This window comes from Glycine soja, chromosome 19, assembly GCF_004193775.1.
Source record: "Glycine soja cultivar W05 chromosome 19, ASM419377v2, whole genome shotgun sequence".
NCBI classification, from domain to species: domain Eukaryota; kingdom Viridiplantae; phylum Streptophyta; class Magnoliopsida; order Fabales; family Fabaceae; genus Glycine; species Glycine soja.
Window position 1 is genome coordinate 46,259,567 of NC_041020.1, and position 22,812 is coordinate 46,282,378.

The 22,812-nt window shown below is 31.5% G+C and overlaps 4 protein-coding genes across 10 annotated transcripts; 1 reads left to right on the forward strand and 3 right to left on the reverse strand.

Annotated features, from left to right (window-relative positions):
• Window positions 1-615: 615 nt before the first annotated feature.
• LOC114399356 (membrane-anchored ubiquitin-fold protein 3-like) lies at window positions 616-4,517 on the reverse strand. 6 transcript variants are annotated; one of them, XM_028361542.1, is made up of 5 exons: window positions 4,379-4,517; window positions 3,996-4,063; window positions 3,448-3,666; window positions 2,410-2,579; window positions 616-1,125 (listed from the first exon to the last, which is right to left on the reverse strand). In XM_028361542.1, the coding sequence occupies exons 3-5, from the start codon at window positions 3,578-3,580 to the stop codon at window positions 1,096-1,098; spliced, it is 333 nt and encodes a 110-aa protein (XP_028217343.1). In that variant the 5' UTR covers window positions 3,581-3,666; window positions 3,996-4,063; window positions 4,379-4,517; the 3' UTR covers window positions 616-1,095. The 6 variants fall into 6 exon arrangements, with proteins under 6 accessions (XP_028217343.1, XP_028217340.1, XP_028217344.1 ...); XM_028361539.1 differs by having other exon boundaries at window positions 3,881-4,063; XM_028361543.1 differs by having other exon boundaries at window positions 3,996-4,075; window positions 4,379-4,507.
• Window positions 4,518-10,097: 5,580 nt separating this feature from the next.
• LOC114399116 (monothiol glutaredoxin-S11-like) lies at window positions 10,098-10,875 on the reverse strand. Of its 2 annotated transcripts, none has more exons than XM_028361228.1 (2): window positions 10,732-10,875; window positions 10,098-10,646 (listed from the first exon to the last, which is right to left on the reverse strand). In XM_028361228.1, the coding sequence occupies exon 2, from the start codon at window positions 10,581-10,583 to the stop codon at window positions 10,278-10,280; it is 306 nt and encodes a 101-aa protein (XP_028217029.1). In that variant the 5' UTR covers window positions 10,584-10,646; window positions 10,732-10,875; the 3' UTR covers window positions 10,098-10,277. The 2 variants fall into 2 exon arrangements, with proteins under 2 accessions (XP_028217029.1, XP_028217030.1); XM_028361229.1 differs by having other exon boundaries at window positions 10,098-10,640; window positions 10,732-10,870.
• Window positions 10,876-12,774: 1,899 nt separating this feature from the next.
• LOC114399762 (glutaredoxin-C11-like) lies at window positions 12,775-13,451 on the reverse strand. Its single transcript, XM_028361979.1, has one exon. The coding sequence runs from the start codon at window positions 13,348-13,350 to the stop codon at window positions 13,042-13,044; it is 309 nt and encodes a 102-aa protein (XP_028217780.1). The 5' UTR covers window positions 13,351-13,451; the 3' UTR covers window positions 12,775-13,041.
• Window positions 13,452-18,502: 5,051 nt separating this feature from the next.
• On the forward strand, window positions 18,503-21,819 carry LOC114400380 (deubiquitinase OTUD6B-like). The gene is made up of 3 exons (XM_028362814.1): window positions 18,503-18,633; window positions 19,633-19,749; window positions 20,705-21,819. The coding sequence occupies exons 1-3, from the start codon at window positions 18,503-18,505 to the stop codon at window positions 21,570-21,572; spliced, it is 1,116 nt and encodes a 371-aa protein (XP_028218615.1). The 3' UTR covers window positions 21,573-21,819.
• Window positions 21,820-22,812: the final 993 nt, after the last annotated feature.

A 22,812-nucleotide genomic window follows, 5' to 3' on the forward strand; every position in this document is an offset into this window, starting at 1 on the left:
AACTGGAATTTATTAAAAATTACTAATTTTTTATGTCATATTCTTCATTTAATAATTATCTCTCCTGATTTAAAAGAATGACACATCAAAATTAATTATTTTTAATACATTTCAATCAATAAAAAATATTTAAAAGAGACTATTAGAAAAAGTGTCATCAATATTTCTTTAATTGATGTATTAACAGATTAAACAAAAATCATATTATTATTTAATGATAAATTATTATATATAATAAGTCTGTTAATTTTTATAAATCATCTTAAAGACAGTAAAAATAAATAAATCATCTTAAAAGTTATATTTATCATAATTTTTTATAATTACTATTTGATCCTTATAGTTATAAAAGAAATTCCATTTTAGTCCTAATGTTTAAAAAGTATTTTATTTTAGTCCCTACATATTTTTAATACTTTTTAGTCTCTACAACGAGAATTAAAAGAAATCAAAAAAAAGATATATGAAAATATTAAAACAAGATGTTTTTAAGTATAATGATTAAAATGTTTTTTTTCATTATTACACTACTATACAGATTAAATGAGTAATTAAACTTAATTTTTGTATTACTTAGAGATCTAAAAATATTTGCATAGAATTTAAACTCAAACATAATCTATCAAGGAATCATTAAATAATGTCCACTGTCACATTGTTGGCTGAATTGTGCCATTAAGAGGTGAAGGGGTACACTTAATGCCAATTGATGCTTAGCCAAGGTTTGTCAAATTATTTACTTTCAAACAATATGCATCATCGAATGTTGAGGCAGCCTGATATAGTCTAGACAAGTTGTAGCCAAGGTCTGTGCCCTGCAACACTCTTATTGTACTTGTTGGGGTCAGAATTTTACAATGCTAATATCTGTTTTCACTCCGAAGACAGTAACTAGAAATGAATTGAACATTAAAAGAAGCAAGCAATAACGATTGGACAAAGACAAACATGTCTTAAAAAGGTAACCACGAGGTATTGGATAGGCACTGCCTAGCCATCATCCCAATAGTTAAAAATAGAAAAAATGTAACCTTATCTTTAAGGGCAACCACAAGGTAAGCTTCCTAAACTAAAGGATAGTGCATGAGCACGAATTCATCTTTTGCTTGTCATCCTTATTCTTCTCTGCAAGGTAACCACAAGGGAAAATCACATTAAAAAAAGAAGGGAATATCTTAAGTCCGTGTCTGTGAAACATGAAATGTTTCAAAGGCAACGTAATAAGTGTTACTAAATGCATCTATGTAGTAATGCAAGTATAAAACCAGTCACCAAAAAAGTTTTTTTTTTAACTTTTTAAATCTATTATTCATAATGTATTTTTTTTCAATATTTACTATTATGTTTTAAAATTTTCACACACTTTAACAAAAGATACTATGTTTGTAAACAAGAGAAATGCTAACAACTTTCCTCCTGACGCACACTTTATGATTGATTTAAATTTATTGGAATCTACAAAATCATGAGAGAGAGTCTTTAAATAAGCCGTGAGATTCATTTATTTTTGTAATTTTAAAAAAAAATTCAACCAATCAAAGAGAGTGTATTCTTAAGGGTGTATTACTAACATTTCTCTTGTAAACAATTAGTGAACCTAAGAGTTATGCAACTGTAAAAGTTAAAAGAAGAAAGAAAACACTGTCTTGATAGAAATAATAAACAATTTTTATTTTACATCTTTTCCTTCTCTATCCTGCCAAGGAAATAGGGCAGAGAAGGAAGTGGGATACAGATCAGATTAACAGAAATTGACAAGAAGATTAGAGATAAATCACACACTATATGACATAATGAAATGCCAATTGGTGCTTAGCCAAGGTTTGTCAAATTGTAAAAGATTGTCTTATCTTAAAAGCATCCAAGTGGGTACACATATAGCATATTTAATAATTTTAGTTTATATTTTCAGATTTTGTGATTGAACACCTTAAGTTCATGTTGGCCAAGCAACACAAAATAAGACCATCCCGCTCAAGTACAAGCCATTTCAGGCAAAGCACCAAGTTTAGATGATAAATTGATTGGTTTGCTACTAAATGATACATGTTGTAATGACCCTTCAAATCTTATGCCTTCTTTAGCCAGTTTTGCTTACTTAATGACTGATATATTTATAGAATATTGTTTAAATATAAAATATTATGAAAATGTATTTATTTTTTTTATTTTAATTACTTTATTATTTTTTTTTATATTTTTATAAAAAATGATCTTTGCGTACTGATGTCTTAGTTTTTAAAAATTGTATAATGCCCTTCACCAATACCAATATAGGTGATCCCATGGTCCAACCCATATGTATGCAACTTATACGCTTAAGCACAAGCACAGGTGAAAAGATTGAGCAAACATATCCATGCAACCTATATACTCGAGCAAAAGTACAAATGAAAAGATTGAGCATACCTGTTTTTTTTTAGTTACTGGAGGTTGTACTACAACATGCATCGTAACAACACCCCCAGGGATTTCACCAAACGTTATTCTGTAATCAGCAAGAGTTTTATTGTTTTCCAAAACTTTACCGGCATGTATAAGCTTTAGGTCACTTACAGACTTTGGTGTAACTGTTTTGCCTGTAAACAGAAAGATTCCACTGAAAGGTAAGGTAAGCATGTTGCATAAAAGAGAAAATAAAAAAATGATGGACATACATATGTGAAAGTATTCATGGGAAAAGGAAAACAAGACATTTATCTGCAGGAATGATCATGTGCGAGGCTGGACTTTCTTTTATTTTTTAGTGGAATGTGTGAGACTGGAGTACTGGACTCACAAGTAGAACAAAGGATAAATGCACAAAGAAAGCATGCAAGTCTGCAACTAAAAGGAGAGATAAATATATAAGAAAAGAATTGCAAAATTTTAAATTGAATAAGTTAAGCTTCACTAAAAATAATGGGGCCAGGCATGGTAGTTATTGTTGGTGTCTACCATGCAGCAAAAAATATAACCCGATACATATTACAGTCAATTGCCAAAAGATGTCTAATGTATGTTTTAAATTAGTTCTTGGAGAAATTATAATGTGCATAGAATATTAAACAACAATGATCCAACATAAAATAAAATAAGGAATTATCAACGTGGCATCATTCATTTGGTGATCCAAAGACTTGTAAGTTGTAACATCAAATCAGTCCTACATGTGACATCAATTTGAACCGTTTTGATGTCACTTTGAGTCTTTGGGGAACTAGCTTGTTCCCACAAATGTTTTGAATGACCAAATTGTTCCCAAATATATTTTTAGTGAACCAAAGTGATTGTGAAGTCTTAAGAAAAACTTATATACAGAAAGTCAGATCGGGCCTTTGGGCCATTGTATAAAAAAACAATATATATATATATATATATATATATATATATATATATATATATATATATATATATATATATATATATATATACAGTCAGACACACCCCACAAACAAGACGACAAACCTTGAGGCCACTCAGCAACTAGCTTTTGCTTAAGGGTACCAACTGTGGTAGATGAAGAATATGTACTGTGTGCTATATCAGTTCCGTCATATATGCGGAATTTAAGCTCAATACACCCCTCGCCTTCAGCCATGATGATAGCTTGTGTCCACCTCCGCCAAGCTTATGCAATAGCAAAGTGCTTCCTTGGATCAAAGGATTTACTCTCGCCTTGTTCACCTACAAATGAATTCCCATTCCCATAAGGCCATAACTCCAATCCATTTACACACAATTTAACTATAAAAGAAAATCAATAGTTGTATTAAGAACGACAATGCAGTGTAGAAGAATCCCAACTCTTAGCAAGAATGGCAAGTATAACATGTTTTCAGTGACCAAAAAATCAAAATCCCGAAACATAAACAGGAAAATGAAATTAACATGCACGCACGCTATCCACAAAACTAATCTGTGTGACTCTGAGGGAAATTTCCTTATTATAGAAAGCTTGCAAAAATTGCACATCTGAATTTGCAGCTAGGGAACCGATACAACCAAGTGAACACCTCATATGATCCAATTGCTTCTCCAAACAATGTTTACTAGATATGTCTCTGCGTGCTTATAGGGATTCCTACAGATCACACTGAATTCACATTAGAATTGATTCAATCAATCTGAGTTAAGCATAATAGTAGAAATGAAAACCAGAACTAATTGATAAATCTGTGATTGTTCGATTTCCTAAATTTTTGGCCAACAGAATGCGGTTCTACGATTATAAGCGCAAATTAAACCCTAAAGTGATGCAAAAAAACGAAGAATCGAATCTGAATAAAGAACCGGACTCGATTTTAACATGCCCTGGGTTTGTCTTCAATAAGGCTTAGCTAAAATTGAAATTAAAAAAAAAAAAAGATAGAGAAAGAGTTTAAGGAATTGATAATACCTGATCAAGAAGCCATCAATGGAAGATCAGTGACATATGATAGTCTATATTAGAGAGAGATCTGTTTGCTTCGTTTCTTTACTACGTTTGTGGCTACGATGGCTTGTTAAAATTGTAAAGTATTGTACCTATAAAAAATAATAATTATAAAGGTTAAAATAAATAAAAAGAAAAACACAACAACGGTTGTTGAATGAACCAACTGACTGTACGGATTCACAAATACGGTTTTTCACTTTTTCTCCTTCCTTCCTCTTTTTTTTTTTAATTCGTGGCAGATTTGAATTGACTCGAACTTAATTAAGGACAATTAGCGAGCTGAATGCAACAGTGCAATCAATAAAAAACCATACAAACCACTCTTACCCTATTGAACCACCCATGCATGGACCAAAGACACAATGGATCAAGTCATCAACATTCAACAAACTAGCTAGCAGGTACCCTACTTTGCCAAGCCACTAAAATATGTTTGTGATCCTAACAAACAAGATTTCTAGGTCAAAGAATTAACCTCAATAGTCATTTGTTTTAATTTAAGAGCATCTCTAGTGTTTTTATATAACCAATCTAATTTTTGTCACATCAATACTGTGACACCCTCTACCCTCACAAATAATAAATACAAGAAAATAAAATCATGCGGAATTTTTTTTTTTAAAAAAAACATATTGACTTTAAATTGATTTCAAAAGATAAAGGGTTCACATTCACTAAATGAAAACATAATAGAAATTGTTCAAATAAAAATAAAAAAGTTATTCCGGCTCAAAACAAGGCCGTCCATACTGAATGAATAATAAAAAGAACTAAAACAGAAAACATAACTCAACAATATTGTTTGCGGAAAAATATAGCATGCGAAATAATTTCTATGCCCCAATGTCACACTTATCAGAGCATATCTCTATCACAGATTAAGTCTCTTCGGCTCTAACATGGAATTCATCATATGATGGCTCACCTGAACAAATGACAATCAGCCCAAACACAAACACACACCGGGAATGAGTTATCACATTCATATATAATAAAATATTAGAGCATGTAAAACATATAGTACTTACAACTGAATTTATATAATTAACACCGTTTCACAAAATCACACATATTATGCACATTCATTTAAGTTCGTCCACTCCAGAAAATAACATCAAACCATAATTGTTAACCCAATGAAAGACAAACACATGCGTTATGCAACAAATACTCTAGACTCAAGCCTACATACAATGTGGTACCATTTTCCAGTGAAAAACCTCGTCGGGCGTCTAGGAGTACATGACAGGACATGCCTCACAATGGGTAAGTCAGGTCACTCTCACTAAGTGAAATCATAGGGAGACCAGTCAGGGTCACGCTGTTTTGCGAGAATGCTCCAACCATGTGGGATCGGCACAGGCTTACAGGAGCACTCAAACCGGATGACCCCCAAGGCCTACACTCCGAAGAGTCCGTCAGGGCCTCTCCCTCCTGATTCAGGTCCAACAAAAAAAAAACATTTGAACACAAAGACTCTACCTATGAATTATGCAATACACACAACTACTCAATTGTTTTCAAAATCTCGAATGTATATATATATATATATTTAAAATATTTTAACTCAGTGCGCCTCAAGTGATTAACTCGTCGGGTTCCCACAGTGGATCCCATCACAACTCATCGCGCATTAACTCGTCGCCCTTAAAGGGTCTTACAGTTGTGTGATTACATAGTTCATGACTCACAACTCAAAACATACAACATCTCAACAATTATGTAATTCACAATCCATTACGTACTAAATGATTATCACTTACACACAGTCTCAACCATAATTTCATAATAAAATAATTTATCGTATCTCATGCATCCTACACATATCATTCAATAGTAACATTTACTTGACACAACAAAAATATAGATTAAACCGAATATATTAATTCAACAAAATAAATAAATAAAAACATCTACAACAATTAATTTGAGATGTGACATAAATAATTATGATTAAGCAATAATTTTACAAAAGTATTTAATTTATTATTATACATATATAACTAAATAAAATAAAATAAAATAATAATTTCACAATATTTAATATATTTCTACAAAGCAATAAAATAATAATTTCACAAAATATTTAATTTATTTCTCCAAAGCAGTAAAATAATAATTTCACAACAACATCTAATTTATTATATATATATATGCATAACATGAAAAGTAAAAAGCATGTGTATTCGTTGCTGCACTTACTAGGATAATATCTTTAATGAATAATATATTAAATATATATATTATTGCAAAGGAATATATGACTGCTCAAAATTCGTTTCTCAAATCAAGGTGAAGAAAAAACAATAACGTGCATATTCTCCGCACTTTAAAAGGAACGTTTAATGTTGAAATTTATTTATCAATTTAATATGCAGAAACAATAACGTATCAAGCATATTTGATGCACTTTAACGTATCAAAGTTTTCATTTTAATTGCTGCAGTTTTGTTATACTATTAAAACAAGCAATTATGTCATTAGTAATAATGCATATTGCACAAAATAAGTGTAATTTAAATAAAATATATTATTTGCAATTAAAGAGAACCTCTATAATAATTAATTTAAGATATAGCAAAAATAATTATTATTAAGGATAATTTTACACCGTATTTAATTGATTATTATACATATATAACATATATAAATGAAAAGAAATACAAATAATTTCACAGTAATATTTAATTTATTTCTGCAAAACAATAAAATAATAATTTCATAACAATATTTAATTTATTATATATATAAAAAAAACGAACGTAGATACAGAGCATGGAATTGCAACTTTAACAAAAGGGAATATACATATTGCATCGTAGTGTAGGTGGGAATTGCAGTTTCAACAAAAGAAATATATGCAAAGACACAGTACGCGTTATTCATAAATTTTTATTACAAAAAAAGGAATATAATTATTTGGGTCAAATTCTTTCATTCAAATTATAACAATTCACTGACACATTTAAAAAAGTAATTCACAAGCACAAAACAACAAATATTATACACGTTAGTTAATATACAAAAAGAATCCAGTAATAACAATTGCCACTTAAAAAAAACTTGATATACACTAACACAAATATCATATCAATATACACTAAACCGGATCATAGAATTTCATGATAGAAGATATTACACTCAATTTAGCGTAAGAATTATTCAATTTGAAAGAATCATGAATTAACATTTTATAAAAACAATCCAAAATTGATCCTCTAGAGACCCCTATACATGTTCCTTCTTATCCCCAAGCGTGAGTAACTCATCCCTTACCTCGAGGTAGTCGCTTAAATGTTCTCTGTTAGCAATGGTGGCGTCTCTGGTGCTCTCTAGAGCTCCTCCTCTGGTTGCTCTGTTAGGGTTCTTGTGCGTCAGAAAAGAAAAAGGGGCAGAAGTGTTTTGTAAAAGCTGCTCTAGGTTAACATTTTGTTTATATAGTGGAGATTTATGACCTAATTATATTTTTATTTATTTATTTATTTATTAACTTATTACTGTATTATTTATTTATTAAAAAAAAACGACTGTTACAAATACTATTAAATAACTCAATTTTTTTTCAATAAAAATTTTCATTAACAAATTGTTTAACTCACAAATATGTTTTTTTTATATTTAATACAAAATTTAAACAACTCATAATTATATATATATATATATATATATATATATATATATATATATATATATATATATATATATATATATATAACAAACTCCAATTTTAAGCAACTTCAATTCACATGAGACACACCAAAATAATATTTTTTTGTTAAACAATCCATTAAATAACTCTTATTATAGATTCTCTAAGTTATTAAACATATGAAATGTACCATAACAAACATGACTTCTAATTCTTTTTTTTATCTCTCTATATAGCATTTTATTGTTGTCGGCAATATTCAATTGATTGTTCCGCACAAATATTTTTTAAAGACAATTTTATTGGAATAAGACAATAAATGTAAATATTTTTATCAACAGAAATTTAAACCTTAATTAGTGGTATTGTAAGTAACTAACCCCTTATGTTAAATCTTAGTTATCTCAGTTGATTCTAAGCCACTGAAATACTATGCTCAATTTGAAAGATGCTACTAAATATAGGGATCACCAGAAATTGGCGGAGCATAGGGAACTCCATGACCCCCCACAATTGCTATCTGTAATATATGCTCTTACTTACATGTCTCTAATTATTACATAACTTGGATTTTGACATCACCTGTGACACTAATTGACCTATTTGGTAGCAAATGTCCATTTAACTTCCTTAGTAAATAGACGTGTACTACAACCACAATCTGACAGTTATACTTATTTCCCATGTAGTTGGGAAATTCTGTATTTACAAGCCATGGTTAGGAAAGTTTATTCGATACCAAATTTAAAGAAGGAAAAAAAATAGATTTTTTTTATATTTATACTTGTGTTATTGATTCAACTGTGGACTAGGAGATCATTCATAATATATTTGGAAGTGATAACCATCATTCTTCACCAAGATACTAGGCTACATATGTATAGCTAATTAAACTAACACTAAGGAAAGAATTTTTTGTATAAATACAGGATTAATTTCACAGCACTACCTCTAGCTAAGCCTAGAGTATGCTTTCCCATATTTCGATATTGACTGATGTCTGTGGGAGGAAAAGAAGAGAATAAAAATAAACACAAGATAAGAAAAAGGTAAGGAATGTAATACCTTTCTTTATCTTGGGATAAAGTTGAAGAATCCGTGGCACTAGATCAGAAAAAGACGAGAATTTCCCTGTTAACTTTTAAATTTGTGGACAACGCCAAGAGATTGAAAAGTTAATGCCAGCACGATATTTTTTCTTTTTCTATATGTTGCCTCAATATTCTATTCTCCCTCTCAGAAACAATTTTCAAAGTTTCAAATGCTTTTTTTTTTTTATTTGAGTTTAATAGGTATACACTAAATGTAAAAGTTTTTGCACATGAGAAATCATTCTTGATATAACTAAATTAAGTAGCCATTATATAATTCAACAAACTCACTTGTATATAATGATTTGTGATTAAATGATAATATAAACATCCTATAAACAATCAATGTATATATTAATTTTTATATTTTATTTTACATAACTTTTTGGTAGAGAAGCTCCCCTTCTTCACTATAGAGTACATGAGGTTAACATGAGAAGGATGGGCAAGATATGACAGACATTAATTTTGACCTATATAATGGTTGGGCAGACTGAGACAGGGAAAACCATAATGGGTTTGCTAGCTGTTAGTGTTTGGCCAATTCCCATGCATCTTACCTATCTTTCAGAGAATATTTTCTTCACAAGATGCAGAAGGAAGGATGGACACACACACATATTCAAAGCAAGTGACTGCAGATACTTTTCATTTTACTAGAATGACTTGAAGTTGAAGGTTACTGAATATTACTGGTAGGTTCTTGAAACAGATTGGAGAAAGAGGGACAAAGACAGGAGGGAGAATGGTGGTTGAGCTTTTATGAGAAGCATCAGGGAAGAAACTTTCAGGGTATGCTCTTTACTATACTATAGTACTAGTACGCCATGTTAATTGAGAGATTATTAGCCTTAATTAACCCAAAAATTGCCTTGTTATGGGAAACATCTTGTGATAGAGATTGTCAATATCATTCATAATCAGATCACTGGCACTGTAGTACAAGTATATAAATTAAACTTTCATTAAGAATATTTATGTGATTACATTATAGCTAATTAAATGCTAGGAGACACTTCAGACATAAAACACTAGAATATCAATACTATGCTCACTACTCTACTAATTCAAACCAGCTTATTCTTCCAGCAGGTATCAGGAACTATTCTTGTGCTTCTTTTCAAGACAAAGCCTGATAAGGTTTCAGCATCTGAGTGAGTGAACCACTTAGGTGGAGGGACATGATTTCATTGGTGGATCCCCTTAGCTTCCCTCCTATGAACACAGCTGGGACTGGAGCAGTGCAGCCTAGCCTCAATAGAGCTTTCTCCATTTCTCTGCCTTCAGGGTCATGATCAATCTCATGAACCACAGGATTCACCCCAAGTTCTTGAAACAGAATGTTAACTGCATAGCAGAGGCAACAAGAACTCTTTGTGAAAATCACCACACCCTTTTCAGAGGCCAACCTCATCACCTTGTCCATATTGATACACCACTGATCAAGCACCTGTGATCTTCTAAATATATATGTACAGAATTTCTGTTCCTGACACAACAAAAAATAAATAAATGTAACACAAACAAGAAAGAAAATTTAGAAGTCTAATTTTGAAGATATGTGTTTAGATTACCTTAGACTTATTAGAACTCCCAAACCATCAGACCGAATCCAAACTGAATTCGATCCAATGGCTATATTGGGTTGGCAGTCTAAGGAGGAGATTTGGGGAATAGAAAATTATATGAAGCTTGAGGTTATTTGGAATGAGCTGATATACTAGACTATTTATAGGGACCGCTTTGTTTGTGCAAGAGCAAAGCACGTTCCAAAGAGGTTGTGCTTTTTGGATTCCCAACTTAGTGTATGATCTTATTCGGTTTTGCAAGTTGGAAGACATATTACACGTATATGCCTCAATTGGTAGACTAGCCATGAGACCAAAATCATATAGTACCAAGATTTTATTCAACTTAAACAATTGAAAACAGTATCTTTCTGTAACCAAACTAATGCAATTTTTCCTGTGTCAAACGTGTGTCACATATATATTAACCCTTTGTTGAACTTGTACATATTTTGTGAATGTTAAAAAATAAGAATGCTTCTCGCTCGCTCTCTCTCTCTCTCTCTATACTAGTGAATGGTCAATTTATATCTGATTCTCACAATCAACTGCTTTGAATCCTTATGCCTAAAGAATGAGAGACTGATGAGATGGCTTTTTCAGTGGCTGCAAGATTCTTGGTGTTGCACCCACTAACTTGTGCGATTCTCTATGACACCGAAGCAGTTTAGTTTTGGGAATTGGGGAACTCTACGTAGATGCAGCACTTATATATATATATATATATATATATATATATATATAGTGTCTCACTTGTGTAGATGGCACACGAATGGAATACATTATATTATACACGTATAGAAGTAGAGCGAAAAAAATAGGTCCATTTTGAGAAGAATTAATTAACAACCCATTCAAGCCACAAAAGAATCCTATGCATATATCATAACTGAACATCCAACTTCTTATCCATAGGTAGGTGCCAGCACAAATACATATCACAAGCACGTGAGTCTTGGTTTGAATTGGTGAATATGTTAATTAGCTAAATGTATTAATAACTAATAAATTTGGAGACACAAATTATTTGTCATTGCGCATGTTGCTTGACGGTCACGTCATGCTCCTGCAGATAAATTATTTTAGAAATCAAGTGATGTCTTAGCATATATAGTCTACACACGCATGAAAATCATACAGGAAAATCAATATATCTTGCTTTGTGGATAGGGTGGAATAATAAAGGAGACATAAAAAGTGCTTGCATAACCTTTTTGCTTCAAGGTTCGGAGGGCTCGCCATGCACGTTCCTTGCTAAAAAAGTTTGAATATCTCTACCGCCAACATATCACTAATGAGTGATGTGTCTACTTGATTATTGTCCCTCGCACCTGGTGCCCATATTGAGCGGTGAGGAATCAACACCTAGTTATGCCTTAATTTAACACTTGAAATAATACTACTACAGCAACAAAGTCTTATCTCATTATATATGAGATTAATTACATAATAATATTTAAAGAGAAAATTTTCAAATATAAAACTTGTTCCAATTTCCTTCTTAACCGCTTTCTCCTCCTATTTATAGTACTGAAAATTGTACAATTTGTTCTTCAACACAAGTAATGTGTATTATCTTGTCTAATACAAGAAATTTTCAGCAAGAGAAAGATTTACATAAATAGGATATAATTGTGTACAAAAATTTAACTATTTAATCTGTGTCTCTCTCCTAATTTGTTCTCATCGATGTCTCTCGAAACTTCCTTTATAAGTGTCCAAAATATTTTATCTAATTTTTTATATTCTTTTTCTCATTTAAGTGTCACATCAATCTCTCCTTGTATACGATGATTTTGTATCTAACAACTGGAATAATAGGATGATATATTAATATTAGCTTAGCTGGCTTTCATGAAGAAGGGGTTTATTCCTCTTTTCACCAAACAGATGAGACTTTGATGGAATACTATGTTTTTGATTGAAAACAATTCTCTGCGAATTTTATTATTCGACAGCAAATTTGCCCACAATAGAGTGAATTTGATGACTAATTAACTATGTATTTATATGCGAGAGGAACATGTTATGACGAAATTAGATGAAGTGTGTGATAAAAAAACTTAACACTTGCATTAACCTTTTCTCCCGCATGATCAAGTTTCATAATAGACAGAGTTAGCCTTCAAGAAAATACCCCCCAAAAAAAGAGAAGACTATTTTCTTATACAGACTTCTTTTGGTACAATTGAAAGAGGACACTCAAGAAAAAGCAGGAGTGTCCCTGATTAAACACAAAATAGCATATCAGCAGAGTTCCTTCTACACCACTTTAAGTATATGGAACTCTTATATATAAGTCTTTAGTGTAACTAACTAAAACCAGATGGCTTTTGCATCCATGAGCAATTGTTTGAGGGAGCCATCAACATGGAGGGATATAACATCTTTGGATGAGCCCACAAATTTTCCACCTATGAACACTGCTGGGACTGAAGGGTTACAACCCATACCCCTCAAAGCCCACTCCATTTCCTTCCCATAGGAATCATTGTCAAGCTCATGAACTGCTGGGCTTGCTCCAAGCTCATAGAAAAGTTGCTTTATGCTGTGACACATGCAACATGAACTCTTGGTAAATATAACAGCAGCCTTCTTTGATGCCAAGTCCTTAACTCTATCCATTAATTAATATAAGAAATACTATATAGGGAGAATATATATTGAAAGATGAGTGTGGGAAGCTAGTGTGATTTTTTGTTGTGCCCTGGTGAACCTTGAGATTTCATCAACTCTTATTTATAGTAGTGGTGAGGGATAGTGGATTGAATTGTATAAGCTAGAAAAGCATAGAAACAAATTAATTATAGTTAAATTAGATAGGAAAGAGAAAGAGAGAAAGTTCCTTCAGATATTTGTTTGGATAAGGGAGGTGCCACCCTGATCATTTGGTCGATGGTGACACAGCCAGTGCCATGAACAAGTTGCATTTAGCATCAAACTGTAAACGATAAATCAAATATCTAAGCTGGCCCTCCGTACGAGCAATAAACGCAGGAATAAGAACAATGTATAGTTTTATAAGCCTAGAAACTCTTTCCGCCCTGCCTTCAGCATCACAAAAACATTATTCTAATGTTAGTTATATGAACAAACTTCTCTGAGGCAGGTGGCACAAAACCATTGCTGTGTTGTCACAAAATCTATCAAAAGCATGGAATCAAATAGAATTAGAAATATGCAAAGTCATAGGCCCAGAAGAGGAAACCAATTCCAAATTTGCATGGTTATACCTTACCCTATAATGTGTGTGTGTTGAGGACTTGTGGGGATGGGGGGTACCCTGCCCTTATTTATTTATTTGTTAAGATATATCAAAATATAAAAAGGAGTAAAATAAGAAGAAAAAGGGAAATGGTTATGTTAATTAGATTTTAAGTTATTAAACTAATTACTCTGTCTATAAACAATTGATGGTCGATTATTATATATCTCCTAGACACTTAACCAACTTCTGCAACATGTGGTATGTGGCAGTGGTTTGGTTTGGTTCAATTTCTGTAATATGTTAGGTTGTGATTTGTGACTGAGGTTGATGTGAGGGAAGATAAGAGTTTATCCAAATTCTTTCCACTTTTTTCACTTTGGTCCCCGCATCAGAATCATGCAATGCAATGCACAAACAGTGGTGTAAGGTCCGGTAATCTTATTTGTGTTTGGCCATTGGGCATGGGAAGGGATTCTTGAAAATTGTGGGTGTATGTTAATATTGGATTTCATCAATATATATGATTCCATTTCCCTTGGTATAAATTACGTGGCTTCGAGCAATCATGTTAACTTTGGGAGAATGCTTGCATACATATCCATGAAAGCGAATCCAAATTAAAGGATTTTAGATTCTTACACATCAATTTATAGTATCAACTCAAGGAAGGAGAGAATGTCAACTTCAAATTCGGAATTTGCTAGAAGGATAAGGTATAATTTGATGGTAGGTTGCCCATTGTTCATGTCTAAGAGTGGAGCGGGTTAAAGATTGCACTGTATTTAGATATCTTATGCTGGGTAGTTAGGCAACTATAATACACAACACTAAAGAAACCGACCAAATCGGTTATCTAATATTCTTTAACTGTTTCAAAGTCGTTACGCAAAACATAAAAGTTTTGAATTATTCCGTTTCTGTAATTCTTTTTTAGATTATTTTTCATAAACCATTAATCTAAATATTGCTATGGTTTCTTGAAATTTTATACTAAACTCTATTGCCTTTTTAATTCTTATTATAATTCTTTTAATTATTCAAAAATATATTTCATTGGCGCTTTTGTTATTCGAGAAATACATTTCACCATGTATCCATGTAACGAGTTACTTTAAATGTTGAAAAAGAACAAGAGCATCGTGTGTAATTCCAAAAAGTATAGTGTAATTTGCTCAAAGATTTTAAAATAATTACTATAAAAATAACAATTTTATCAGACATATCAATCAATGATTAAATAAAAGTTTTTATGGTGTAAGTGAAATATGATTAAATTTATTCTCTTTTCTTACAAAGAGGATGTTAATTGTTACCATCGACAATTGTAGTTCAAGATTTATGTAGAAACTTCGGCACCGATATAAGCTACTAAGCAAAAGATACTGATAGAAATTCAGGGGGGGTTGTATCTTGAGGAGGGATAAGCCTCCACCAAAGTAAGTTTGTATAAAAAAAATATTACAATAAAGGGAGCATTTATTCTTAACTTTCCCGTACCCCCCAAAAAAAAATCCATTCTTAACTTTTAATTGATTGATCACAATGTATTTCAAACTAATCTAATAGATACTACTAAGTCCTAAATATGCAGCTCATTAAATATTTGGAATCTCAACTAATGAACCTTTGTTTAAAAGAAAAGAAAAGGAGGAAAAAGATAAAAAAAAAAAAGAAGAGAAAACACAATTATCAAAAAACTTCCCTCCCTTTGAAACACAAGAAAATATAAAAGGAAAGAAAAAAATGAGATGAGTCTTACACTAATATTCTTTCTATACAATTTTAAAAGAAACTGATAATAAAAGATATAAATTGATAAAATTACCATTATGCCCCTTGATATAACAAAAAAAATATAAATAGATTTATTTTTATAGAATTATTATTTTTATTTCAAATTAATAAATAAATAATTTAAAATTTATTAATATTTTTACATTTTTATTGACTTTTTTTGTCTGTTTTCTTTTTTCCTATATAGTATTGTTCCATCCATATCTTTGTATGATCTCACTCGAGATTCTTGTGCCCAGCTCAACTTGATCGACAAATTGAGAACAATCATTCACCCAAATTTGAGTATACAAATAAGCACCCTATAGGTATAAACGCTAACTTGATCTCATCACTCACTCTTCTCCTTTTGAGATTCACTTAGGCATCAAAGTGTTTGCAGGTACAATCCCTTGAGCTCTACCATTGAACAATATGATTTGTGTTGAATCTCCCTCGTGAGGAGCGAATCTCCATCACTTCCACCGAACAACTACAGACATTCACTTTAAATAAACAGATTTTTTTTTCTTTTTCTACTTATTTTATTTATTTAATAGATAAAATGAGTATTTTAAATTTATCTTAAATTTTGATTAAACAATTATTTTTTATATTTTTATTCCCTTGATTACATTTCTTTTTTTATTTAAGGGTATTTATATCATTTTCGTAAATAGTTACACTTCTTTCTTTCCTCTCACTTCTGGAAGAGTTTCATCAAAATTCAAATTACAAATAGCAAATGTCCAAGTAATTGGTCAAGCCCAAAATTGTAACATGTTACGGACTTGCTTGGAGTCATGTCTCTATCCTCCAAGGTCATGAACTTTATGAGTCAAGAGATAGTGGGTGCGTGATGAGTAGTGAGACCACATCACCTCCTACAACTGATGATGTTGAATTACACAAATTAAAGGTTAAACGAGGGGAATTTATGTGCTTAGAGCCATCATTGACCACAAGATGTTGGAACACAAAAGAAATCAACGATATGAAAGCTAGCTCGGAGAAAGTTTTGAAACCATAGATTATCAAAAGGAAAAGTTTCACAACTGCAATTTCTAGAGAACTAGTTGTCTATAATAATCTCATAAGGGGATACGATTATCAACCATTATTTAGTAAGATATATATCTGAAAAGATTAAGGTGATATGATTGATTACATTAGCTTTGCTGAATATTATCACGTTTCATTTAATAAAAGAAAAACACAAACATCAATATAAAAATAAAATTTAAAAAGTTTAGCGTACTGTCACTTTACAGATAAAATAAAACTACAATTAAAAAATTTCTCTCATTTTTTTAAAAAATCAATCGTATAATGTAAGCATGAATTAGTCTTTATGGAACTTAGAAGTTCCTCTGTTATCATGTTTGTGACTTTAGATATAAAAGTAAGTTACGTCTAGGTATCACAAATGTATATGTCTGCAGGAATCATTCAGATTCATTCCGACTTTGATAAGAAAAAATTAAGTTGAGAAAGTTGGATTCGGAAATGAGGTCAGGTACTCTGCCCCCTACGATATAATAAATATTTTTAATTACTGTTATAATCTTACAATTTTAATGGATTAATGCTTTTATATATGAAATTGTTGTTTTCCTTATAGTTATGTATAATTCTTATTTAATTTCATGTTGAGCTCAAAAAATAAATGAAAATAAACATTTTTTATTTAATTTATTGCTAAACACTTGAAATTTCAACCTTGATAACACAAGGTGTTATGATCACTATTTCTTTAAGTTATCCAAAAATAAATAAAATCAAATAATTTTTACTTGAAATTTCAATTTAGCATATTGTAATAGATTTAGTTTAATTAAAAAAAAATTATCATATTTTTTCCATTTTTTATGAATAAAATAATAAAACAACATCAAGGGGTGAGACAGGTGGGAAAACCTGATCCCAAGTGGGGGAGAGATGAGTCTAATTTTTGAACCGGACGAGAATTGGAAAGGAGGGTGGGGAGGAGTTGGGGGTAGGGAAACTAAATCGGTCTGCCATGCCTAATTAGGTCGAATAAGTTTTGGTAGGCCTTAAATTTTGTTAAAAAAACAAAGCATCAATTTGGGCTATTTATAAGTTGTAGGTGTTTTTAAAAGCTTGACCTATAACATGCATAAAGCTTTGGCCCAATCTCTAACTGTATATTTGGACTAAAGTTTTCAATCATAAGTTTGAAAAAAAATATTGTAAAGTCAAGTTTAACAAATAAAATAAAATAAATAATTTTATTATAACTAATTTATATTTAGATATTTTTGTTCAAAAGTATGTTGATAAAATAAATTTATTTGAATAATACTAAAAAAATATCTTTACATCTAAGTTTACTATTAAACATAGGTGATAAAAATTCTACGAGGGATATGATAATAATTTGAGTTTATTGAGATAAAAGTAAGTTGGTGGACAAATAGTTATCTAAACATGTTCTGAGTTTGTTTAAAAACTTATTTTGTAATAAAACATAATTGAAAATATTAAAAAACATATAATTTTATGTAGGATGTGTTTGAAAGTTTTTTTTTTTTTTTTTTCTGAAAGACACCTCCATAATCGAAAACAATGTGATTAATCTTCCAAGGTGTAAAAGTGGAGTTTTACCTCTCTAACAATTTTTTTCACACGCACGGTAAGATAATCAAAATCCTATGCGAGACCTTGTTGATTCTTGAAAGAAATTATAAAAGCTAGTTTGACAATAAAATAAAAATATGTTTTTTTTTTTTTTATCATCATACTTTCATTTTCTGAAATGTAATGTTAATATGGGCCATGGTAACCCCAACAAGTCCAAGTGAGTTGAAATGGACCCAGCCCACGACCTTCGCTTCTGGTTGTGTTTTGTGTTTTGTCATTTGCGAGACACAGACATCGTCGTCGTCTCCGCCGTATGCGCTAGCTTGGTAAGCACCCTCTTCCTCTTCCACTTTTGCTCAGAATAACTGTTTTTTTAAATATTTTTATTACTATTATTCTTAACTCATGAGTCATAGCACACAACATTCTCTTTCTCTTTCTTTCTCACATCAGTTAGCAAATTTGTACTGTGGCCCAAAACGTTTGTAAATGCTTCCATGAACTACCCTTTTTCAAAAATTGATTAAAGTTTTAATCTTTTAAGCTGTCAGGATGTATATATTAACTTTGTGATTGGATTTTTCAACTTTGAGGGTTTTGGTATTTTCACACCCTCTCTCTGAAAAAACTATCGGGTTTAATTGCATTTTTTTTATAATTATTGGTGGCTTTAATTGTCAAATTTCATTTTTTTTCATTGTTTTGTTTATTGTTAACTGTGGTGTTTGAAATTGATTTTGATTCATGAATCGGATGCAGCTCTGCCTCAACCCAGGAATTTAGTAATTAATTTTGATTGATGTAGGATTTCCCCAAGTGTGACCACATCATTTGTAGTTGGAAACCCTGATTACATGTTCACAAATTTTTTAATTTGTTTGTGTTTAATATCTGTTCCCAAAGACAACCACCTTACCCTTTCTGATGCGAAGTTTGTATTTATGAAAATCACAAGTCTTGTAATTAGAATTATGAATGATCAATTTTTTATTGTAATTAGTTGGTTAAACATGTTTAAGATTGTGATAAACTACATGTCGCACTATATTAACTGATATTATCTGCTTTGAGTTGTTAGTTAATGATTAGCTGTCTAGTTTTAGGAATTTGTTGTTATGTCTTCATAACTTGCGTTGAACCATCCATGTGATGTGAGTCATGTTTGCAAGAGTTAGATATTGGATAATTAGACTTTAATAATGCATTAGGGTTTGAAGATCTCAGTGCCTTTAGATGGCCTCATTATTTTATTTCTAACTATGATGATTGGCTTGTTTATGATTTCTTATCACTGTAAAATGTTCCCTTTTTTTAATTTTTTTTAGGGTTGCTCCAATGGAGGATACCCAAGAAATTGAGGAGCAAGCACACAAAGAAGTGATTTCAGACAAAACATCTGAGAAGCAGCAGGAAACTCTTGATGAAATTCTTTCACGACACAGGTGATTCACACTTCATAACATTAACAGCTTCAGCTCTCAGCATTTTTATGAATGTATTTTAGTCTTACATAGATGCTTATAGAGATGGACTCTAAAACACAACAGACAACACTGATGGGCTGTATCCATTCTGGTAGATTCATAGTTATCAGACTGCACTATAGCTTAATCAATTATATTATATTACAAACACAAATAGATGAGCAGGTAGGATGTGGTTTCAGTAGATTAATGGAGATGGAGACCTGAATAATCATGTATTGAAAGTAATATTAGATTAAAAACATCATTTGTTCAGGATTCATTCTTTTGATCTAATATATATTTGATCAAGTCTTGTTGCTTTTTCCCTTTTTTTCTTTTAAACTTCTTCCCTCCACTACCATTCAGATGCTCAAGGGAGGTGGGTGGATGAAAGGTCACGTGCTTACATAGAGTTTAGTTTAGGTTCTTTGGATTTTCAAATAATTTGATGTACTTTTTCATCTATTTTTTTAAAAATAAATAAAATGTAAAGGATATCTTCATTCACTCAGGTTAGCACCTTCTACATTTGGCTTCTCAACAACTTATGTCAATTGCCACTTTCCACTGGCAACAGCTATGAAGTAAATAAAACCAGGCATTATGTGGTTTAAGGTTTATTAGTTGAGAAGATACTTGAATTATCATACCAACATGGCCATATTCTGTTAGAATAAACTGTCTGACTCACTACTGCTAGCTATATTTGTTTTGCATGGTTGACACTTGACAGCTGCTACTCTATAATGATGTACCTTAGGTGTCATTTGTTTTCTAAATACTTGGTTTATTAATTTTTATTAATACCCTATTTATTATTGGTTTACATCTCAATATCGTGACTTGAATGTTAAGGTATGTGTTACTTCTTATGTTGTGTTCTTTTGGTTCTCATTCTATGTGGATTCTTTGCTAACTTGCATATTTTCAGGAAAGAGATATTGCAACTGCAGAAAAAAGAAGTTGAGATGAAAAAAGCTGCAGCTAGAGGTAGCAAGGCTGAGCAGAAAGCTAAGAAGAAGCAAGTGGAAGAAGAGGTTTGTCAACTTTCTGCTAAGCTTAAGGAGAATCATGCCAAAGAACTGACTGCATTAGGCTATATCAGTGGTAATGGAAATGAAAAGAGCAATTTGGACAGTCTGGTGAAGGCCATAGCTGGAGTATCTGTTACTAGTCAACCTGAACATACAAAGGTCAGCAAGGCCAAACAGAGGCGAGACAAAAGAGCTCAACAAGAAGCAGAAAGGGAGCAGAGAATCCAAGCAGAGCAGAGTGACATTATAAGTGATCGTGTGATTGAGAACGAGAAATTGGAAAAGAAGTTGAAGCCTCTTGGCTTGACTGTTTGTGAAATAAAGCCTGATGGGCACTGCCTCTATAGAGCCATTGAGGATCAGCTGGCCATCCTCTCTGGGGGTAGATCTCCTTATACATACCAAGAACTTCGAGAAATGGTGGCTGCTTACATGAGAAATCATACATCTGATTTCCTTCCATTTTTCCTGTCAGAGAATTTAATTGAAGATGATTCCAATGAATCATTTGCTCAGAAGTTTGAAAATTATTGTAAAGAAGTGGAGTCCACAGCTACATGGGGGGGACAACTAGAACTTGGTGCCTTGACTCACTGCTTGAAGAAGCATATTATGATATTTTCAGGGTCCTTCCCAGATGTGGAGATGGGCAAAGAGTATAAATCTGATGGTGGCACTGGCTTGTCTAATTCGAGTATCATGCTTTCTTATCACAAGCATGCTTTTGGGCTAGGAGAGCATTATAATTCTGTGGTTCCAACATGATCAAATTGGGCATATATATCATCATAGGGATCCTTGCCTATCATGTTGCCTTCTATCATTTTTAATTACAGCCAGGGATTTGGCTTTAGGTCTCTTAAAACCGTAGTTTGTGATTTTGAAATGGCTATAACTGTACATTTCACAACTGTAATTGATATTTTCTGGATTATCATGTAAAAGCACTTCTGGCATCTGTCTAATTTTGAGCGTTTTAGTAATATCTTCAAAAGGGATGAGATTTGAATGAGTGGTGAACTTGTATCTGTACTGGCACTTATGTTGTGCTGATTGAAGCCACTGCACTAGCACTTATGTTGTGCTGATTGAAGTCACTAAGGTAAGGATTGAATAGGTGGTGTTATTTTTAAAAAGTAAATTGCACTTTCTGTTTGATACAGGAGAGTTTATTTAGATGCAGCTCTCTTTAATTGGTAGCCTAAATTGGCTGGTTTATCATGAATGAATTGATACTAATCACGTTGAAATTGAATAACTGGTTCGGTGTATCAATTTATAACGATGAGTTTATTACTCCTTTCATACATTTATATGAAAAACAAATAAAAAATTCATTGAGAAGTGAGACCAATAAAATAAGTTAATTTTTAATTAATAATGTCAAAATTTTAAACTTTATTTACAAATAGTAAAATACTTATAAAATTAAATAGTTTAAGTAGTGGTAATATTTTAAGACACTGTATAATTTAAGGGACAATTTTTTTTCTACCAATAAGTGTGACTTATATTATTAATAGGTCAACAAATACATTTATATGCATAAGTGGACATCTCATTAATGTGTATGAACTATGAAGGTAATTAAAATGAAGAGTTTGGAACTGTTTGCATATTGAATGAATTGGGCTTTTTTCGAGTAATTAATAGATAATATATATGAAGAAATGCAACTTTCAATTCTTGTTAATTTGAGAAATTTAAGCAAAGTACCTGATACTGAAAGGGATTTTCCTTCTCTATACCAGTAGAAACTGAAGAACTAGATTAGAAGTTGAGACCATAGCAAAATGCTGTTGTGCTAAAAGAATTTAAAAAATTATAGTTGTGGTCTGGTGTCAACACTATGGTTTACGCTTGAGCTTTTATAATATATAAATAAATAGATAGACGGATGGATGGATATGTAGTTAATAAAGAGGTAGAAGAAACATATTCTTCAGAGCAATAGCTGAAATAAAACGTATTCTGATTCACTGGTTATTATTTTTTTTCTTGATCA

Excerpts from the sequence above, each read along its gene's own strand:
- LOC114399356 (XM_028361542.1), bottom strand. The coding sequence starts at position 3,580 with ATGGCTGAAGGCGAGGGGTGTATTGAGCTTAAATTCCGCATATATGAC. Across the intron at positions 2,580-3,447 it reads AGTTGCTGAGTGGCCTCAAG|GCAAAACAGTTACACCAAAG; the intron begins GTTTGTCGTCTT and ends TTCTGTTTACAG. Across the intron at positions 1,126-2,409 it reads CAGTAACTAAAAAAAAACAG|AGAAGAATAAGGATGACAAG; the intron begins GTATGCTCAATC and ends GTTACCTTGCAG.
- LOC114399116 (XM_028361228.1), bottom strand. The coding sequence starts at position 10,583 with ATGGACAAGGTGATGAGGTTGGCCTCTGAAAAGGGTGTGGTGATTTTC.
- LOC114399762 (XM_028361979.1), bottom strand. The coding sequence starts at position 13,350 with ATGGATAGAGTTAAGGACTTGGCATCAAAGAAGGCTGCTGTTATATTT.
- LOC114400380 (XM_028362814.1), top strand. The coding sequence starts at position 18,503 with ATGGTAACCCCAACAAGTCCAAGTGAGTTGAAATGGACCCAGCCCACG. Across the intron at positions 18,634-19,632 it reads CCGCCGTATGCGCTAGCTTG|GGTTGCTCCAATGGAGGATA; the intron begins GTAAGCACCCTC and ends AATTTTTTTTAG. Across the intron at positions 19,750-20,704 it reads GAAATTCTTTCACGACACAG|GAAAGAGATATTGCAACTGC; the intron begins GTGATTCACACT and ends GCATATTTTCAG.